The sequence below is a fragment of the Homalodisca vitripennis genome, chromosome 2, assembly GCF_021130785.1.
Source record: "Homalodisca vitripennis isolate AUS2020 chromosome 2, UT_GWSS_2.1, whole genome shotgun sequence".
NCBI classification, from domain to species: Eukaryota; Metazoa; Arthropoda; class Insecta; order Hemiptera; family Cicadellidae; genus Homalodisca; species Homalodisca vitripennis.
The window spans coordinates 73286335-73308491 of record NC_060208.1 but is presented as its reverse complement, the minus strand read 5'-3'; the positions used below and the strand labels follow the sequence as shown (position 1 = coordinate 73308491).

The window sequence follows — 22157 nt, the reverse complement described above, 5'->3', positions numbered from 1 at the left end:
AACTGCCTCCGACATATTAATGCATTTTGTTGCAAAACAACTCCAAAACGTAAACTGATATGTGGGATTAATAAGCCTAACTGTGCAGCTTAAAACAAAAACTAAATGTTTATGTACTTGTGGTTTTATCTCTATGCATAAGGAGCGATAGATTAAGTTGAGCTAAAAGTACCAAGTTTCAGGTCATTTTTGAGTTGTGCCAAAGACTTGGAAAATCTCTTTGCGAAGTGCCACTAGACCTACGGAGAGTCATTATTTATCTGACTCAATTACGTATACTTGGATTTTATAATGCAAAATAACGATTTGAGATTTTTTTAATCTGCATCTGAGATTGCAATCACAACAGAGAGTTGATGTAAAAAAGGCACTATCTTGGACATTGCTACCGTTAGAGTATAGAAGCAGACTCACAGAAGACAAAAAAAACTTATAGAGGGTTGATAAGGTATTTAAAATAAGAAAGTAAATTAAAGTAAAAGAAGATAGATTAATTATATTCTCATAGTATTATATTTCCTTTAATTTAAATGTATGTAAGCACATAGCTCATAATGGAAACCATACCAGCAACTTGCCCATTATAAAGGAAAACCCACAGTGATCCATTTTATAAAAATGAACACCTAAATTAATAACCCATCTTTAAGTATTTGACATTTTCAGATAACGGATCACTTTTGAAATTGATCCCTTTTATGTTTGATTTCTCGCTGTGCTGGAAGAGACATTTAAATTCACATTGAAAACTAGACTAATAAACGTGGAGTAATGGAGTTATTCAAACCATATGTATCCCATAATTCTATGACCAAATCTTTTAAAAATATTTTTATACGGTTACGCAACCCAGAGCGTATTTTACGTATTCTAACGTGTAATTTTTACAAGACAAACAGAAACGTATTTTGATATTTAAATATTAACGAGGTAGGAGTACGCTACACCACGTGTTGTGTAACTGGCTTCTCTGAGGTTGCATACAAATTTATTTATTATGCTAATTTATGTTGTATGTATGCCATTCTGTACCCATAGAAGAAATGTAAAAATATTAGCTAACGCTAAGCCAAATTCCAATGAGTGACATGCACCATGGCGAACTCAGTGTTGCTAATATATGAATAAAGCTTCACGCAAAATTGAAGTCTACAGATCAGTTCTTTTTCAAGATATCGGCAGACACACAGACAGAAATAAACTTTTTTCCAGCTTCGCTAAAACTCATCCAATGTGACATCTGTTATAGTTATTCGAGAGAAACAGGGAAGGTTAAACATTAATCTTTTGGGGCCGTACACTAGAGGCGTATCTCAAGCGCCAGTTTAAAGAAGAGATTTGTAATTATATTGTTGGCCTCTGAACAATTTATCAGCCCGCCATGGCATATGTTTCCAATTCAAACTATAGATATGCAAAATTTATTTTAATTCATGGTTGTATTTTTGTATAGTTCTAATATTACTGGAAGTACGTACTACTTGTTATTGCAATGTACGTGCGCTGTAATCCTTTTTACTGTCCTTAAACAAAAAGGGAACAAGTATATTTAAGTATGGGTTTCCTATTGAATTAATAAAGTCGAATTGAGAATTCACCATGTAGTTATGAAACAATAAAAATAATACGTAAATAAGAATAAATGGTATTGTATTTTATGAGTAGCATATGTAGTTATTTTATAACAAACCTCGAAGACGCCCTCGATGACTCTGACAGCGACCAAAAGGTAGAAGTTGGTAGTGGCAGCGAGGGGAGTGACCGTGGTGAAGAGTGCGGTAACCAGCACTCCCAACCCAAAAACAGTCCTGCCTCCGAATCTGGTGCCCAACCAACCCCCTAGCAGCTGAGTACACGTGTAGCCGTAGAAAAACGAGCTAAGGGCCACTCCTTGCATCTTGGAATTCCAATTGAAGTCTTGCTTCTGCAATTAGAAAATTGTATTTTACGTTTAATTAAAATTAGTTGAAGATTCTTACTAATTACATTTCAGACTTCATACTCTTTAAATATTTTCTCAGATCTCATAATTGGGATAGAAAATGGCATATTCTATTTAATAGTTGTTAATATGAACCATAATTTTTTCAGTTGTTGGCAGATAAAAGAAACATATATGTTTTCGACCCCCAAAGAAGGGAGTTTAATTAGAGGTGAAGTTATCGGAGAATGTTGAGTAGCCAGGAGAAAGACCGGAGAAGAAAGTACATGCGTCGAGACGTGTACGTTCTGCTGCATATCTGTGGTTACTGACGGCCGATACTGCGAATGTGATGCTAATAACGTATTCAGGGGGTAACAGGTACCTGTAACAGAGGTAAAAATATTCAAGGTACATTTTAACTCTGTTACAATGAAATTATATTCATAGTCGAACAATGCTAATAGTTCAGTTTCGTTTTAATTTGTTTTCATATTTATATATCACAGGTAACAGACAATAAAACAAATAACTTCCGCCTGTTATTTTTTTCGGCATGAGAGTCCATGTGAACCCCTTAGGGATTGATAAATATAATAAAAGCCAGCCCCTTTCGCACAGAATCCACGCTTCGAGCGAGAGGCAATGAATGTCTACCGATAAGTTTTCACGGCTAGTTTGAAACAGTCTAACATCGTTCTTATCTCTATATGTTGACGCTAGTTGTGCTTTAGTGACCTTTTTTAATAATAAGAGGTGACAGTATTAGTAGTAACAAAAAAGTACATCTTTAGTTAACCATTGTACCAATGTAAAACTTTTGTTTCCCTCATTGTTACTGTTAGTGCACTTCTCAGTAAATTCCTACCAAAATTGTCTAACTGTGGTAGAACAATCTACCAAAAATCTAAGAGTAAGACCTAATTAGGTAAAGTTAGATGTTTATCAAAAAGTATTTTTTATAATTGACCTACCTATAGAAATAAAATCACAGCTGATATGTCGCAAGTTATGCAGTTATGGGTTTGATTTATTTTATAACATACTAGCGGGCCCGGCGCGCTTTGCTGCGCATTTCAATAATTTTTTGCAAAAGTTGCCCGCGGCTTCGCACGCAATTTCCCGTTGAAAACAGTACACTATATTCACTTATTCTTTTTCTATCACATTCTAAACATTGCTGAGATAATTGATAGTCGTTCCATCGTGAGCCTCTTGGGCGTATTATGAAGGTATGTACCATATTCCTGCCTCTATCTAGCTGTTACCCACGGCTTCGCACGCAAATCTTAAGAACCGAAGTCCTTATATTACTTAGTAAATTTTTTTTTTACTATAATAAATTTTAGATTAAATTAGTTATATCTCCGATGCCACGATTGAGCTTGCTTTGTTGTCTCGATCGAGAGAATATGTACACACGGAGTTTTGAGAACCATACTTCTGTCAAAAAAAACAACTAAGGTTGATTTTATAACATTCTTTATATTTGTAGCCAACGTAAGATAGTAATTATGATATCTGCATTACTCTTCTGATCAAGCATGAGCATGGTTTATATTAAATAAATATTGCAGTTAAAGGTGAATTTTTACGTCAAATTTGAATTGTATTATCTGGATAGTAAAGTCTATGTTTAACAGTGATTGCAAAAACAGTTTAAACAAAATTTGTCGTTTCTCTTAAGCTTACTCTATGCTTTAAAACTATAAGTGTAATATATGTTTACAAAGAACAGCTGATTAAAAATTTGAAAAGACGTTAACATATGTTTGCTGCAATGCATTTCTTATGGGTATTTCTGTAACCAGTGGGGCGGAATCCTGAATCGGGAAAGGGATGGGCATAGCTTATAAACCTTCTCCGTGGAAAAATACATATACGTACAAATTTTCATCATGATCGGTCCAATAGTTCACGATTCCATAAAGGACAAACATACAAACATTCATTTATATATATATATAGATTTGAATAATCAAATCTTCGCAAAAATTGTATTTACACAATCAAAGTAATGAAATATCGTGGTCTCTTAAATAATATTTGATTTGAGTTTCAATTCTTTAAACGTTTATTTTACACAAGAAAACATTACGTTATTGGTTATTTCGATTACATGAAAAGGGCATTAAAATAATAATTATTATAGACGCAATATTATTAAGTAAATGTTAATTTTATATTCAAATAATCTCGAAACTTCTTATAAACTATAAATACCTACCTCACCTACCGATGACGGCCAAATTTAATCCTAAAGAACAGTAGACTTGAAACTGTTTTTATTTCATGGGAGTTAAATAATTTAGGACCAAATTGGACCAAAACAATGAATTTTTATAAATGGTTAGATTTTTTGGTTTCTATTGTTAACTATGATCTTGAATTTTAAACACATAATCGTTATTAAATACTCATACAATGATAAATTAATAAAGAGGTGAGTGTTAATATACTAGCTGACAGAAAACTATCCTTTCGCAGGCTGTGACTCCATACTATCCAGAAAACCGTGTAATTGTACAAAACTAAATTAATTGCTTTTCTTCATTACTTAGCAATTTTACTATACAGCTATAGGTGCTACAAGATCTTTACATTACAATTAATAAAATAGTAACTAATTCCATGCTGTAAAAAATAGAAACATAAAATAAAAGAGTATTGTCCTTTAATGTATTTGTATTTAATTTAAGGATCGAGCAGAATTTAAAACTAAAATAGTTTTTTTTTTATTATTGGGCAATAGTAGTTCTGCTACGAACAAAATAACAGCGCAATCTATCACAGTACACGATAACGTTATCAGACAATTTCGATTATCCAGTTTAAAGGTAGGTTGTACAAGTTTTCGTTATCGTGGGCAGTCTAGTACCGGTATTAGGTTATCAAAATAACAGGTTACGATAACATTATACTACTCAATATAGTATTAGGTACAACTTATTATAAAAAAACAACGATATTTCTCACATCTAGTTGTGTCCCCTACCTCGTGGTAGAGGGGCCAAAAGAAGTGAATGGAGGCCGGGCCTCAGTCACAAGCGAGGGTAGAGATGTTAATTGTTGTTTGGCGGTTGCGACGTTATTCTGCCAACCAATAACAGGTTGCGGTAGCTTTTTTTCAGCAACTGTTGTGAAACGGTCGTCCGTCTATTCATTGATCAGTGTTGTTTTTAGAACATTATTGAAATAAAGTAAATTACTTAAACATGGACCTTTATTGGGGAGCGAGAGGAGGGCGTTATTCTGCCAACCGATAACAGGTTGCGGCAACGTTTTGTTTCAGCAATCTGAGCTCTTGCCTAAAAATCATTTACAATTTAAATCGAAAGAAATATTTGAGCGGAACTATTTTATTTAGGGCCCTAAAAATCCTGGTTTAATGTTACCGCTCAGCCAGGTTTTAAATATAATAAAAGCCCGAAACCCCTAGTTACAAACTGTATGAAATCAATGGTAGGGTACGATAAGCGGACCCGGTTTTTTATATCTAAGAATGTAATCATCGGTACCTAATATTCGCATTTCAAATCCTAGACTATCAATCGTTATAAAAGTATCTATAGCCCTTAATAACAATCATGTGTTTGGAATTAAAATATTAATTTAATATTAACAGTGATGAAACAAATTATTATAATCAAAATAAGGAAAACTGAAGACGACCATATTTACTCCTCTCACAGTTACAGTTGTTTCTTTCCCACAAATTTCACGTAATGATTTTTTTCGGTACGAGTCCAACATGTTGAAGCCACTGCCATTTTTAATAATCAAATGTTACATGTAAAATTGAAATATTATCTTACGTGTATTATTTGAAAGTGTTTACAGCTGTTGATATACATTATTTAAGTTAATTGTTCAAAATAATTAATCAGTATCGATTGATTATATCGGTGGCTATGATTAAGTAATATCGTTTGCCAATTTGGATATAAAAAACCGGGTCCGCTTATCGTACTCTACCCGAAATGAATCTAAGACATATTTAAAGGATACGACCATACCTGAACAATGGTGCCGTTGCTTAAGGTGACGTTGTACGGCGAGTTCATGGCTACAATTGCTACGTTGAGATTCACCCTCAGCATGTAAATGTTCGATATTCCCAAGAATATCAGGAACGTAACTAGGTGGCGTCTCCTCCTCCAGAACATCCATGGTGAATCCCTGCAAATCAGAAAAGTTATTAGAACATACAGATGGACCAAAGTGACGACTACACATGTCATGCCAAAATGGGGCGTAGTACTCATAGTGTTTTATGACACCATTTAAAAATATCCTCGAAATCATTTTTATAATAAGCATTTTCGAATACATTCTTTCGTTGACTTGATTTTTCCGTCTTATAGAAATATACTGGAATTTATTTATGGCATATCGAAATATGACGTGATAAGTAGTACATAGTGTTTTAAGTTTTGTTTAGGATACGACAGGTTTCTTTCATAGACACGACATTACAGGATTTGAATTACTCAGGTTTGTCTCAAAGTAGATTGCCCACATTCGTTAAAAGATGTTATTTTTTATTATTACTTATAAATGAAAGGAAGATTGTCAATTGGGACGACTGGCACTAGTTTGTAACCATATAATCAAATCAAAATCATTTCCATATTCTTTCAATTCTTGCAAAAATGGATTTTTTTTTCAAAAACACATTCTACAATATTGAGATAACGCCTTGGCCATCACCAACATACTCCATGAAGTTACGATACTACATGATCTATGGCAAACAGATAACGAAGCAGCAGTGTCTGATGTGTAGTAGTCACCCTGGCGCAGGTAATTGAAGTGTTCCTTTCCTCTTGTGAATAATATTGTGGAGAGACATGTAGGGCGAATGTGGACTAGCTGAAAACACTTCCTGTCCCAGGTTATTGCAAGCTCCCTCTCAGTTTGTCGTAACGTTGAATTGCAAAATCCACCTATCATCTAACCCGAATGCAATTTCATGATTTACTCTCTAACATCAACCAAAACATCCGTTAGGAGACATGTATACTCCAATGACTTGCATTAAAGTATTGTTTGATTGTATTAATTCTAAATCTTTTTTATTAATACCCGTTGGTCTGTCAAGAGAGTACGGGGTACACGAACAATGATTTAGGCCATAGACCGCTAGCCTACCTCCTTTGGTAGAGGCGCAGTAGAAAATATTCACCAATTGGTAGTTTTTAACATTTTATATTACTTTTGTTGAAAACGTTTGATGAATTAAAACAGTAAGTTACTTTTTAAATGCACGCCCGCAACGCCATGTGTGTGTGAATGACTGTGTGATATTCAAAAGTCATATCCACAAATTATCAGGAAAAGTTATAAGGTATACTTTTACTTTATACAGTTGATTTCTCCTTTAGGCGTCCTTAGGCGAATATAAAGTATATTCTGTTATTCTTGATGTTGTTTTAACTTCTGGATACAAATATATATGTGGGTAGAGTCGATTAAATTATCAAAGCAATGATTTGTGTTAATAGAGTTTGGAATATACGCGTATCTAGATTTTAAATGGAACTCCTCAAATATAATTATTTTTGTTATACTACAAATATGTTTACAAGCATGTTGTGACAAATATATTTCTGTAAGCTTAAGGATAATTATTTAAGATTTATCTAAGTCTTGTCAAAAATTTAACATGTCTTGACTAAAAATAAATTGCTAAAAGTTTAAGCAAGGTCATACCGAACAGCACGTTTCAGGAAGTAGTACAGTTATCTTTATTGTGCTTGTTATCTGAGTAATTAACCATTTAAAATGTAATCAGCTGTTTTACACTGATACGTTTCTAAAAGCAGAGTTTATATTTTACTGTTATGGTCATGATGATGAGCAAGATTTATGGATTGAAGTAAGCGAAGCATATTGTGTCGATAAAGAATGTGTCATTACGTCTATTTGTTCTCTTTTAAGCTATGAGGGACTGATGAATCAAGTGAGAATTCCAAAATTTTGTACGAATGCTATTTTACACATCAGGAAGGAAGGAGTCGATAATTTGATGAACGCATCACTCTCTTTTAGAGATAAAGTTTTTCTCATAACAAGTTATAGGAAATATATTTTAAATAATTAAATTAACTGAATAGATTGTATACTTACAGTTATAGATTATTTTAAATTAATTTCCTTTCCAATTAATGAATTAATAGTGTCGCATAGACAATCTGTCAGTAAGATTATTAAATGCAAAACCTATTGTATAAAAATCATTAGATTCATCATGTATTAATAGCGACCTCAAAGTCAAATTTTCCAAAACTCCGTTACTAATTACGGGTTACTCTACAGGATGAAATTGATCAGGATTGGGAGCACTATTACTTTATCAGTGACATTATCTCAACAGTCTCAGAACGGTACCGCAATTTAGATATTCGGAATTTCTAGTAACTTGAAAGCGCTGTCTTCTTGATTCGTCATCATACATCGACTTCTTCGGAAACTCTAAGCTGAAATCTAAGCTCGAGTGCTGTGCCTCGCCTGCAACACATCTTACCAGTCTCGGAACTGTATTGGCAACATACTCACATCGGTGTGAACCCTATCTCACCAATCCTCAGGTAGTACTTTAAACCGTATTAATTCCCATATTATTTCCGCTGCATCACATCTTACCAGTCTCGGAACTGTATTGGCAACATACTCACATCGGTGTGAACCCCATCTCACCAATCCTCAGGTAGTACTTTAAACCGTATTAATTCCCATATTATTTCCGCTGCATCACATCTTACCAGTCTCGGAACTGTATTGGCAACATACTCACATCGGTGTGAACCCTATCTCACCAATCCTCAGGTAGTACTTTAAACCGTATTAATTCCCATATTATTTCCGCTGCATCACATCTTACCAGTCTTGGAACTGTATTGGCAACATACTCACATCGGTGTGAACCCCATCTCACCAATCCTCAGGTAGTACTTTAAACCGTATTAATTCCCATATTATTTCCCTTATTAATTAACATCAAACTTGTCACAGTTGAGAGGTATCAGTTGTTTGTTGCTACTGGCTTGTGCAAGCGTATCTTTAAAGTGGTCGTGCTCGCTTATGCGTCGATTGATTTTTATGAAAAAAGTACAGTTGTAATTGTGATAACAATTTTAAAATAGTTGGTGCCTTTTAAAGTTTTTAATACTAATGTAAAACAGCTGATACCTATCAAAAGACAAAATGTTTGCTGTTCACAGCCTGTGCAAGCTACCTTTAAAGTTATTGTGCTCGCTTATGCCTTGAGGATTTCATTGAAACTAGTACCGTTATAATTGAAAGATAATTCTCCAAATAGTTGACGTTTAGTAAATTTTATATAACTAGACTTTTTATTGTTATTCGACTTTAAAAAGGTTTAACAATTTTTTTTAATATTAAAGAAAATAACACTATTTTAAAAATTGTCCTATTACCTATTCAAACCTATTTGCCAAATTTGGTTTCTTTAACTTTACAAGATTTAGTGATAATAATTTGTTGATAAAATGTAAAAAATGGCGGCTAGCAGCTAAACGAAGTGGAAATTGGAAAACAGTTATTCTTCATTGTCAGCTTAGAATCACACAAGGAATTTGAAAATCCATAGCCAGCTCAACCTTGTAGTTCAGAACAGCTTCATACGCGTGAGTGACCTTTATGATTTTGCAGCTAAAACAATAAAGGATAATAATCGTGAATCAAAATATTTTTGAAATAATCTTTTTTAGTGGGTATGGTTTATCTTAGGTCTAACCCGTAAATGTTTGTGAGCATTGCCCTTTCACTTGGTCATAAAGAATATATTATCTGGGCTGTAAAATTATTGTTGACAACCCTCGTTTGGGCGGTAGTATGTTTGCAGGTGCGTTAGGCGTCTAATGAACTAACCCAGCCATCTCTTAATATGTTCATGTATGGAAATGAAACAATAGTGTTTTAGATAGATTTCATAGAACAATTCCCAGTATCCAAAACTAACATAATCCTAATATTATGGTAGTCAACTCGGAATTTTTAAAACATCTAAACTAAACTCAGTACACAGACAGAACTTTCACATAGCTTGGATAAGTTCGTTAGTCTGTCTTAAGCAATAAAACAAGATTGCTACATTTCTAGAAACTCTGGACCAATCAACAGGTGCTGTCCATTTTAACATTGGCCAAAGAACTGTCAACAGAAGACTGAAAGCACGTCTTGTTCAAGACATTTTATTATAATTTGAAACTTACATTGTTTGTCAAGTACTAATTTTATTGTTTATTTTCTGTTAACTGTATTATGTTATAGGGTGTCTCCATTGGAGCAAACCCACTAATGTTAATATTTCTATGTTCTTCTGTTCTCTATGATTCAAACTTCTGTGTATAATTATTTACTTGTAGTAATTGAACCAGAAATAAAGCTTTTGAAAAAAAAAAAAAAAAAAAAAAAAAAGATGACAGGCATTCATATTTGAGCAATTTGTTTATCTCGGATATTTCATAACATAAATCGAAGTTGACACTTTTCTTAACATTTTCAAGCAACACTTACTCTTACTTATTTAGATCACTTAAGGTGTTAAGATGCTGGTTGTTTAAAGTTATAGAAACATCCACTTGAACCTTTATACATTAATTTATTTACACTCATCATTTTAAATTAATTATACTTAAATTAAGTCCACTTTTTTGGTCTTATACGGTTTCAAGATTATTTAGTGTCTAAATGTTTGAAAGTGTTACGATTACTTGCCAAAATGTAGAGTTATTGTCCCACCAGTGTAGACAAACTAAACATATAAATTAATGATGCATCTTAAGTTTAACATTTATAGATGACACGTCTGAAATTTACTTTTCTTCCGACTGAACCGAAGGATATTTGTATTTTAAAGGTCTGTGTTGAAATATTAAATTGGGGTTTTATTTGTTTCAGAGAATGATAATGTTTGTTGTATTTTAAAATGTATTGTTCTTCAGAGCTCGTGAATACATACGTGGCTACTAATTGAAGAGTCAGTAGTTAATATAATAAGAGTTTATAAAGTTTGACTTGTGAGAAAGATAACTCCAAAAAAGTATCACTACTAGCTCGAAAATGCTATGACGATACCACGAACTCTCACACAGTTTATTCTTGTACAGAGAATATCTGATCTTATCTATGCGCAGACTTTATGAGATAAGCTTCTTGTTATCAGTGGCGCTTGATAATGGAAAGCTCCCGGTTGTTCTTTATTGTTACACACACGTGCTACACACGTATGGTAAGAGAATGTAACCATATAATGACGTGAATATGTATCAAGAATTGTGAAATTGAGGCAATTACATTTCATAGGCAACATTAAATTTTTCATTTCAGTGACACCAAACGTTAATTCGCCATGACCATCGTTAGGTGTTTCAAGTATCTTAACAACCTTAGAATTCACCTACCTTGATATTTTGCTAGGTATATTGTTGTAAAGTACAGTAGGAACATGAGTATCTGAAATTCGGTTATCTGAAGTAAAATATAAATGATTTCTTTTCGTAATTTAAGCCTTACCGGTGGAATATAATTAAAAAGACAAAGTTGCTCAACTAAACCGTTTTATGAATTGTTTTATTCATTAATGCAACATGAAAGTAATACTGTCTAACTACTGAACGTTTTTTATGGGTTTTACAGAAGTGAACAAAGAGTAAGCGACCGCTGTAGCGGTGTTTCCTTGCACAGAGAATATTGTTCGTTTTAACAACAATATTCGGCTGGGAGTGCCGATGGCCGAGCGGTCTAAGACGTCGGACTTTGAGTCTGAGTTAGAGATAGCGCAGGTTCGAATCCTGTCTGTGACCCTTGCACTTTTTATCAGTACCATTGACCTTGTACTGTATCGACTCTCCCCCTTATTCTGTTTGATAAGATCCTCGCACAGGCCAGTGGCCCATGAGGACGGGCAGAATAAGGCTTAAAAGGGGATCGGCTTCTCCTTTTAAAAAAAAAAAAAATAAAAAAAATAAAAAACAAATAAATGTTTGTATTCATACGTAACAAAGTGACACTTAGTATTGTACATAATGTTATGCTATTAGCTTGTTTTATGTTAGGAAATGATTACATTCCAAGGATGTAGATAGGAAACAATAATATATGGATGCGTGTGACGCTGTTTATTTTTTATATGTCAATACGAACCAGAAGGAAGTCTTTATTGGTTGTTTCATCTAAAATGTGTATTGTCCGAAATATACTTGATGCAATCAATTTCGCATAATCGTGCCCCTAGTGAATTTATTGCTTGTTTTTCGTTCCTCAGGTATTTCGTCTATAACAAACTCATTAATGACAATAATATATTTTAAAGGATTGCAGAATTATAGTTATTTATTTGTCACCACCACTAGGCATATCACTTCTTTAGGCTAACAAAGAGAGGGAGATCCCATATCTAGGAATGTGGTGCTGTGTTTCGATATTTTGTGATATGTAACGATGTTATTGTCCTTTTATTTCAGCCTTTAGATAGCTAGATTTAGTGTAGGTAAATGTAATATTGAATTATAATATTATCTATATAGAGCTATTACCTCTATGAGTGATTTTGTCGCAAACAACCTGTAAATGATTATTTGTACTTGGTTTGGCCATTGTTCCGTTGATGATGCTTAACCTACATTAGAGTCAGTACAAGTAAAACTATCAATGTTCTCTTGAGACGGTGTAATCGGTTTAATTTTTGGTTGTTATTCGTGTAATTCGTTTAGAAGGTTTAGGGTCACCAACTTTTGAGATGCCATTTCTAAAAACATGAAAATTAGGAAAAAATTGCTTGATAATTCCACGGAGACTGCAGGCGTTTAATCTAGTGATAGTAGTAACCTTAAAATCAGGCTAACTCAGCTGAGCTGAAGATAAGAGTGTGCGTTTTTTAATCAGATGCAAAAGAGTACTGAAGGTTGATTTTTATATTTAAAACGTATATTACTTAAATACTATTGAATTAAATGGATGATACTTTTTTTAAATCTTTTAATATTTATATTCAATATTAAAATATATTAAAGAACGTGTCATTCCTTAAAATATTAGTTCACTTATTACTTATGGCTGACATTTGTCGTAGGATGTATGCTGTGTGTGCTTCCTATCATTAAGGACAGTTATTTAAGGAAATGGATTTTAGGTATAAACAAATATTTAATAGAAAACCAACTGCATCAACTTAATAATTTATATTTCCGTCTATAAACGGCTGATGAAAATAGGGTAAATTTTCATCTAGACAAAACGAAAAACTTATACTTATTTTAGCTGAATTTACAATATGATTTACCAATAAGGATTTGTTATAAGTATAACGATTATAAGATTCGACTTTCCTTATTGTATTGTACCTGCTTTTCTTCATATTTGTTATCGAATCGATTTTTGCATTTATTATATTTTTTTATAATTTTGTAGGATCTATCTTTAAATTTTTAGCAGTTTTGATTGCGTGCATTCAAGGGTCCTAATTATGATTTGGTCAATACTAAATAAGTTTATTCAAGATGCAATAGAATGTAAATTGTTTTGAAAATATGTTACAGTATATGAGTGTTACGTTGTATTGATTACGTAATACTCGTATAACTCGTGATATTGTTTTCTGAAGTTAGCTAATTTTCATTGTGACGTCATTTTAGGAGACTGTCTATTTCCTGCAACCATTGTTACTCATCTTTAATAGTTGCACAAAAGTAAAATTTATGAATTACCATAAAATATTGTAAATTGTTTATTATAATTAATATTTATAAATTTTTGTTTTATTAAAATATTGTGTAATCTTCTTAGTATTCGTGTATATTCTATACATGATATTAGGATTTATAGGGTATTTTTCAGTTCTACATTGACAGTAGTATGTATTGAGATTAATTTCATTATGAGTTTTCAATACCCTTGATTGTGTTGATATTTCTAAAATCTAGAGTTAAGTTATTTTCTAAAGGGGGATAGTTTTAAAAATTTGAGAGAAATATAGCAATTGCGTTAAAATACACGTCTAAAGTGAAACTTTAACTCCAAAAACAGTATTTTCGAAAATCATACTCTCGATTAAAATTTTTAGCAAATGAGTAGACTCTATACAGGCGTGCTAAAAAGTCTCAGGGCGGTCAAGTTCAATTTTAACGAGTTCAATAACTAAATTTACTGTCTAGCTTTTGGTGACATTAAACTATTATTTATTTATTTTGCCACGATATTCTACTGTAGGGCTTGGCAAAAATGCTTAAATAGAAGCACAAGTTGGGTTGTAAATACAATTAAAGGCCCGTTTTGGTGGAAATCCAACCAAAAAGGATGGTGCAATACACATTTTCGTAAACCAATTTTTGTATATCATCATTATTATTATGTACGCTACTAGTGGTTTCTTGTAGACGCTTTCCATAAGTTGGTAAGATCGTTTCCCTAACCTGTTTGAAAATGTTTTGTGATTGGTTACAATTTTGTCAAACATTTCTACTGCTTTACTCTCTTTGCATTCACATCGAGCTCAACTTAATTGATTTCTGCATATGGTCACGTGACTTTTTAATATTTTATTTACTTGTTATTTAATCTATGTTTTGATAAATAATTTGAAAAGGGTATTTTTACACCTTTAAAAATTAACTTTGGGATACTTGTAGAAATAATAGAAATTGAAAGTATCTTAAATGCGGCATCATAAATTAAAAGCAATTTATAAATAATAAATAATAATAAAAGTACTGCAGTAACAAACAAGATCAATATGACCTGAGTTATGACCTACTGCTAGCAAAGATTGTAATCTGTTGTAATCTAACAATTCCTGCTGAAGATTACTAATTTATATTTTGTTTATAAATAAAAATATTGTTCTTTCTGATTGCCTTTATAAAAATGGTAAATGTTTACTTCCTATTATTCCAATCATAACTGATTTAGATTAAAGCGAAATAAAGCTGTAAATCAGCACAGGTTGGCAGTTGGTATCTAACAAATCACAACTTTTTTTTGTGTTACTCTGTTACTTATTTTAGTACAAACAATTACAACAGAAATTTACTTAGGTCTATAATATGTTTTATTTATTGAGTGGGTTTATAGTATTCCAATTTAAATACTTATACCCGCTATTTCGAAAGGAGGAATGATAAAGATATTTTTTATTATATTCATAATGTTGTCTTATCAAATACTGCGCGGTTAAATTTTTGTTATTTGAAAACGCATTTATAAAAAAACACATTGAAAACTAAGTCTAAGGTAATGCCGTAGTTGGAACGTCTTTCTTAACTCACCAATGAGTACTATATTGCAAACTACGAAGGTTCTTGTTTGAAGAACTTGAATAAATAAGAAATTATTAATTGAATTAAAAGGCGTATAATGAAAGTTCGCAATTCAACAGTGTTGTGATCAATTTTAATAGCATTGCACTAGTGAGTGTCGTATATAATATCATCTTCACATCAAGTATGTTAAGAATTTAATCTAAAATCGTATAAAATTTCGTACTTGAGTTATTCAAAAGACGTAAATGATTTTGAATTTTAAATTTGTTTTATATGTTTCTTATGAGATTTATGATTCTAAAATATTTCAATGTTTATTAGTTTATTTCATGCTTTTGCCTGTTCGTATACCGATGAATATAGTTTTGTGTGAAAGCTTGCCTAAAATCTTTGGTAACATCACTAAACAATATTGTTTATATTAAATAATATGTTCAGTATTAATGTACGAGTGCATTATGTTATTAATATATGTACCTCTATAATCAAAGAAAGGGTTTATTGTTTAGTGGTAACATAATGTAAGTATATTGCAAAGAAACTGTCATATATTTAGTATTTAAGCTTCCAATTATAATTAATATGAAACAAATAGATGTATGTTGTGTTGTGCGCACAAATTATCGGCCATTGTTGTTGAAAGTATTATTTGTATAATTATAAAATATAAGTTATACGTTTAGAAATGAAGCTTCTCATAATAATTCATATAAAACTTACTTCTACTGTTGTACAAATCGTTAGTTATTATATTTGAGAGCATAAGTTTAAGTACAAAGTACATTTTATTGCATTACTTACATTTAGCACCGGTATTAAAATGTAAAATACAAACTATAAGTAAAGACACAATAACTTATAGGCAATGTGGTATCCCTAACAATGATAACCTCAACTGAACTACACACAGGACCGGTGGTTTTGTTCCAGGCAGGTTTAAGGTCACAGCCGGCAGCTGACTCATTGTTGATTTGATAAGATGCATTCGCGATAGACATCTATAGACGCTGATTTGCCAAACGAGGCTATAACGTCTTGGCTTTTCTACAATGATATTCTCTTATTGTGAACTGTTAACAATGTACAAACTCCTATGCTCAATTTATTTTACATATAAACGTAAGGTCAGTCAGACAATATTTTGCCGATTTCATCACCTGTTCAGCCAATACCGAATTAGGCGTTTGCTGATATCTGAAATTTATATTGACGATTCATTGACTGGTTTTGCTTCACTTACTAAATTATCATTGTAATTTAAAATGTAAGCATTTTCAGAAGCGTGGAGGATTTGCAGCCTACACGAATAATACTCAGTGTCTGAAGTTGAAATCGTTAGTGATATTACAACTTTTAAAATGTTAATTATATTAACTATTAATATATTCCATTACAAAGTATTTCAGTTACTCTACCTGTATAAACCGCCTAACACAAATCAATCTACAATTTTCTTGGAGTTATAAAAACCTAATGAATTCAGTCAGCATGAGAGAATGCTTTTGGTTGTTATCAATATTTGAATTTTAATTTTAATTCTTCTATTGTAATTAAATACGAAACCGCTTTAGCTTCCAGCGGGCTCTCAAAATGTATTTCACGACATACGAGAGAATATAAAAAAAGACTTATCGAGTCTTGGCTAGACCATATAATATATCCGCAGAAATTACATATAAATCTCTCTATTTTTTCATCTAATTAGACTTTTTTAAGAAAGATAAAGGGTTCTATGAATACTAACAAAAATGCTATAAACAAAAAAAAAGTAAACATAATTGGTTAATGAAATTAATTTTAGATGACTAAGAATAAATAATATTGTATTATACTAGGTATATTATTCTGAAATAATTGTGTGTCTTAGTTGAGTAAATTAATATAATTTTAAATTTTAAAAGTTAATTTCATGTTGTATGTCTTAAATTTAGACCATCAGGGTTTAGTTTGTACAACCCTCTGATGAGTTATTTCTATAATATAAAATTTAGTATGTTGGTAATGAATTTGTTTAATACCTTTTAAAGTAAAGCAATCCCCGGATTGTTTTCATGGTCCATTGCATGGGCCAAAGTAGGATTGGATTTAATTTTAAGGTTTGTATCGCTGCGATTTTTGTTCATTTTAATGTGCAGTAGAATTACTGTCTGACCAATATAGTCTTTTGGACAGTTTTTGTACTACAATCAATAAATGAAATTGTTATACAAGTCACTGTATTAATTATCAGATAATTCCTTTTTGTTGTGCTACTACAAACAGTTTTGAATTTATTATGCAAGTTTCGCAGCCAAAAGGTTTGTTGAAATGAGTTTTTAGTTAAAAAAATAGTTTTTAGGTCTTACTTATACATTTTCCAAATTTTGAGGCTTTATAAAAGCTATTCTAGGTTGATTACTAAATAAATTTCTTGTTACAGATGAAACTTGTAGAGTATTATATGCTGTTTTTGTAATACGATAACTTTGTTTTACCCTGGAAAGTATGTAGTAATAGATTTTGCCAGGTAGTATTAGGTTTTAGGAGTAACATTTTTGGCTTTTTGCATATTTTTATGTGTAAAATTGTGAGGATATACACTATTCTTAACAACATTTTTTAATTTTTGGTTATGACAATCATAATCACATTTATCAGAACAAAGGTTTTTACTCAGTATAACAGTTAAACGTTTTGGAGTTGATTTTTTAACATAACCCGGATGGCAGCTTGAATAGTGTAAATGTAGCATTTTTTTCGACATGGATTTTCGGTTTTACATTTCCCCGGTCTAAAAACACATCGACGTCTAAACGTAACGAAATTATTGGATGTGTTGAAAGTGAATTTTAAAACTGAAAAGGAATTTAAATATTACATAAAATGTTTTGAAGTATCAATGTCATGATTCCAAATTATATATACAGATCTGATTGCATAATTCAACAACAATAATTCCTGCTATTTTATTCATACATGCCCGATTATTACCTGATTGGCTATTCTCTGGTAATGGAAAATAATACTGTGGAACATTTTGAATACAGTAAATAAATTGTACATTATAATCTTGTGTGGGAAAAGTCAAAAGTGGCTGGTCATGCTGTGTTGCAAATGATAATTCGAGCGCTGTCTACAATTTTATACTACAAATATTCAAAAACATTTATGAAGGCAGTAAAATAAATGTTGGTACTATTAGTAAAAATGAAAGTAGATACAGAAAACCGTGGATGACAAAGATTCTACTAGAAAAATTACGCCGTATAAAATTATGACTACGTAATAAAGGCATATCAAAGTTATATTTTTACAGAACTTTACTCTTTTCAAAATTGTGTATATATATATATATATATACCCACATTACCAATATATATTATGTATAACTACTATACTGTATAACTACTATACTGTATAACTAATATACTGTTTTAATTTTGCAAATTGAGAGCTCAATTAATGTTCATAAGTTTACTGTTTCAAATGTCATTTCCATATGTTTTGCCCTAACTTCGCCTGGTACAATAAGACATCTTTACCTTTTTTTAACTTCATTTGAATCTTGAAATCAGTTTTAAATTTGTTTAAATTTTCAAGTTTGTCATCACTTTTTTCTGCATAGTTAATATTTTACTTATTGATGTATAAATACAAAATTCAGATCTACTAAACCTAATTTACTAGACATAGACTTTCTTTTCATCATTTTATTTAATATATAAGTTATTTCGGTTTGGTTCAAAACTACATGGAATGTACACTTTTATTTCTTGTTCAATTAAAATATAAAAATAGAAGAAATCGTAATTATATAGATCAATATTATGGCCGGATATAAACTTTTAATGCACTATGAATGGTTTTTTACTCATTTATAAACAGGTCTCATATTGAATTTTAAATTATGTATATAAGACATAACACACGTTAAAATGAAACTATTATTATTAGTTTTGCTCAGTAGTCATTAAACATATCACTTAATATTTTAGTCTAGGCTATTTATGATTCACAAATCAATTAAAACTGATGTCGTTCTGAATTACAGAATTCGTAAAATCGATTGCGTTATCGTGAACTTATTTTAAACTTATGTAAGACAGACTTACTCAGACTGTGTGGTGGGCCTGTTCATGTCACAGCTGCCTGTGGTGGCTATGATAATGTTCTACTTACACGACGCATGCTCCAAGCGTATAAGTACTTGCTCACCTTCAAATTATCACGTATATTATGTGATGAAAACTTGTTCCTGGCTCATTTATAGTAGCTAGTAAGTTGGTTTCGGTCAAATTATGTTTTTTGTACTTCATTAACTTCGACCCGATAATTTAAATCAGCTCACTGTTTCATGTTGGATAATCATGTATTATTTATGACGCAGACTTTGACTTATGGCTTAGTATAGGATTAGTAAGTTGTATAAGTGGAAGTTCAATTTTTTGTCGCTATCAAAGAATAAACAATCCTTAGAAAACGATAATTTGATTTAAAACAGTCACTTTTATCTTCAGTTATGAAATCTCTAACAATATTAACACAAATAACACACAAAACCCGATATTATTTTAAATACGAATATTTACTATTACTTAAATTGTTATTTTAAATTAATCTGTTATTTCATATACTGTATAAATAGGTGGCAATACAGTAATTTCACAATAGGAACAATGCTGGTACAACAATCATAGTCTCCGAACCTAACCATAAGAGGTTGATAATGCTAAAAATAATAAACGTAGGTTTTCATTCGTAGCTGACTTTATGAAATATCAAACTGAGGATGAATTCTGGGTTTAGAAGGTTTATTTATACAACACTGATTAAATTACAATCGTAAAGAGTGGAACTTGAATTTACTGACACGAACTTAGAAACTCAATCGTTTTGAAACGTAATTATCAAATTATTATCATACACAACTGCTCACGAAAAGAAGTTAATATGCCGCTGTAGAGGTTATGGGCAGGATAAAAGGGAATGAGGGAAATGGAAAAGGAACTGTAACGATAGGAGGAGCGTTATCATGTTAATGCTGGGCTTTTCAGTCTTCCGGCTTTCACACATTTTTTAGGAGGGATTATTTGTTTATATGCAGCTCTGGCAGATATGGAGGCCATCTCATTTTACCTGTTAAAAGTACGTATAGAAAACTCATGAAGTCACTAATCAGCCGAACTTTGATGCTGAAACCTTTCACTAATACGGTGGTCTGTGTGTGGAGACCGTGCAGTCAAACTAAATAACTAATTTTACCGTTGATAAAGTTTTGTTTTAATGTCTCAGATGATAATTAAAATCTGGGTATGATGTCACAGCTGATAAGACAAAGTCAGGCTTAAAATGATTCAGCTGATGAGACAAAGCTTCCTCAATGTCTCAGCTGTTGAGACGATGCTGAGCTGAATGTCTCAACTGACAAGACAAAGCTTGCTTTATATCTCAACTGTTGAGACGATGCTGAGCTGAATGTCTCAACTGACAAGACAAAGCTTGCTTTATATCTCAATTGTTGAGACGATGCTGAGCTGAATGTCTCAGCTGATAAGACAAAGCTTGCTTTATATCTCAACTGTTGAGACGATGCTGAGCTGAATGTCTCAACTGACAAGACAAAGCTTGCTTTATATCTCAACTGTTGAGACGATGCCGAGCTTAATGTCTCAGCTGATAAGACAAAGCTTGGCTTAATGATTCAGCTGATGAGGCAGAACTGCGTTAATGTCTCAGCTGTTGAAACGATGCTGAACTTAATGTCTCAACTGTCAAGACAAAAGCTTTGCTTAGTATCTCGGCTGAGTCAAAGTTGGGCTTAATGTTTGATAACATTAATGCAGGATCCAAATTTCTTAACAAGAGGATTCTGTTCACCAACTTACATTTTTCTTACAGCGTCACTCATCAGTTTCTAATTCCTGTACTACATAGTCCCAAGAATATCGGAAAAGCTTGCACAGTTTCCCTTACAACAAGGTGACGTTTGATGCGATAGTCAATTTTGATCATATACAACTAAGCCACAAATTGGTACAACCCATTCGGATCTGGGTATCCAAAGACGTCCTGTCTTTGGTATTATGTAGTACTTGACATCTTACGCCAGTTTTGGTCATATGAGTAAATTTTAATGTGAACCACTCTTTTTACTCGTATCCAAAGTATAGTAAGAATATACAAACTAATTATGTAAGACGGACACTATAATCGTTTTGTGTCTCCGTGGAGACAGGTGGAGAGGGATGAGCTACCTGTGTCGAAATATTTGTATGGTGCTTGAATAACTGGTTAAACGGCATCGGAAAATATTGACACCTATAATGGGGCTGTTTCAATTTACAGTTTCTGAATCTCTTTGCTACGACGAGTTTGCCGCATTACTGCCAGTTGAAATATAAATATGACTTATCGGTAATCCCATTATGCTTACTTTTCATCTGTAAGGTCTTAAAAATGTGCGACTCAATTTTACTTTTTCAAGGGTTCATAAATGTGAAAAACCATTGAACACGTTGTGATAGCACTCTCAGTAGAGTGGAACGAAATGAACTGTAGCCCGGTCGAGTGGGGTTAAAATCTCCAAACTTTCCAGTGGGAGGGCAGTTGCTTCGAGAGTAAAGTCAATGTTCACAGTGGCTGGGACTATGAAAGCCGAATGCCGGCCGCAGTTGTAATGACGGACGTGTAAAGGGGCTGTGGTGCGGGTTATCTCTACTGCCGGTATGTCGGCTGGGGACATGTCGCTAAATTGGTTCTCCCCACTTGTCTCTGATGAGTTAACCCCCTCCCCACCCCATATACTCTATCCAGACTATCCTGTCATCTTTCACCGGAACAGGTAAATTTTAATTATACCATAACGCCACTGCTAGATTGGCGTTACTGTAAGTTCATTTAATTTCATTCTGATTATTGATAACCGTTGTTTTGTGTTATCCGTTGGTTATAAAATGGTTGCTGTTAAAAATTAA

At 32.3% G+C, this 22157-nt stretch overlaps 2 protein-coding genes across 3 annotated transcripts in view; one reads left to right on the top strand and one right to left on the bottom strand.

Annotated features, from left to right (window-relative positions):
- The window catches only part of LOC124354167 (vesicular glutamate transporter 2.2-like), a 37713-nt gene extending 18307 nt beyond the window's left edge, over positions 1–19406 (bottom strand). Inside the window, exons 1-3 of one of the 2 annotated variants that reach the window (XM_046804427.1) lie at positions 19296–19406; positions 5938–6100; positions 1691–1924 (exon numbers count right to left, since the gene is read on the bottom strand). In XM_046804427.1, coding sequence (XP_046660383.1) covers positions 1691–1924; positions 5938–6100; positions 19296–19321 — 423 coding nt within the window. In that variant the 5' untranslated portion in view covers positions 19322–19406. Of the gene's footprint in view, positions 1–1690; positions 1925–5937; positions 6101–16005; positions 16152–19295 lie in introns of those variants that run through there. The other variant, XM_046804428.1, reaches the window with a different exon arrangement.
- Positions 1–22157, top strand: part of LOC124354169 (dual specificity protein phosphatase 22-B-like) — a 185208-nt gene that overhangs the window by 64954 nt on the left and 98097 nt on the right. The window lies entirely within an intron of this gene.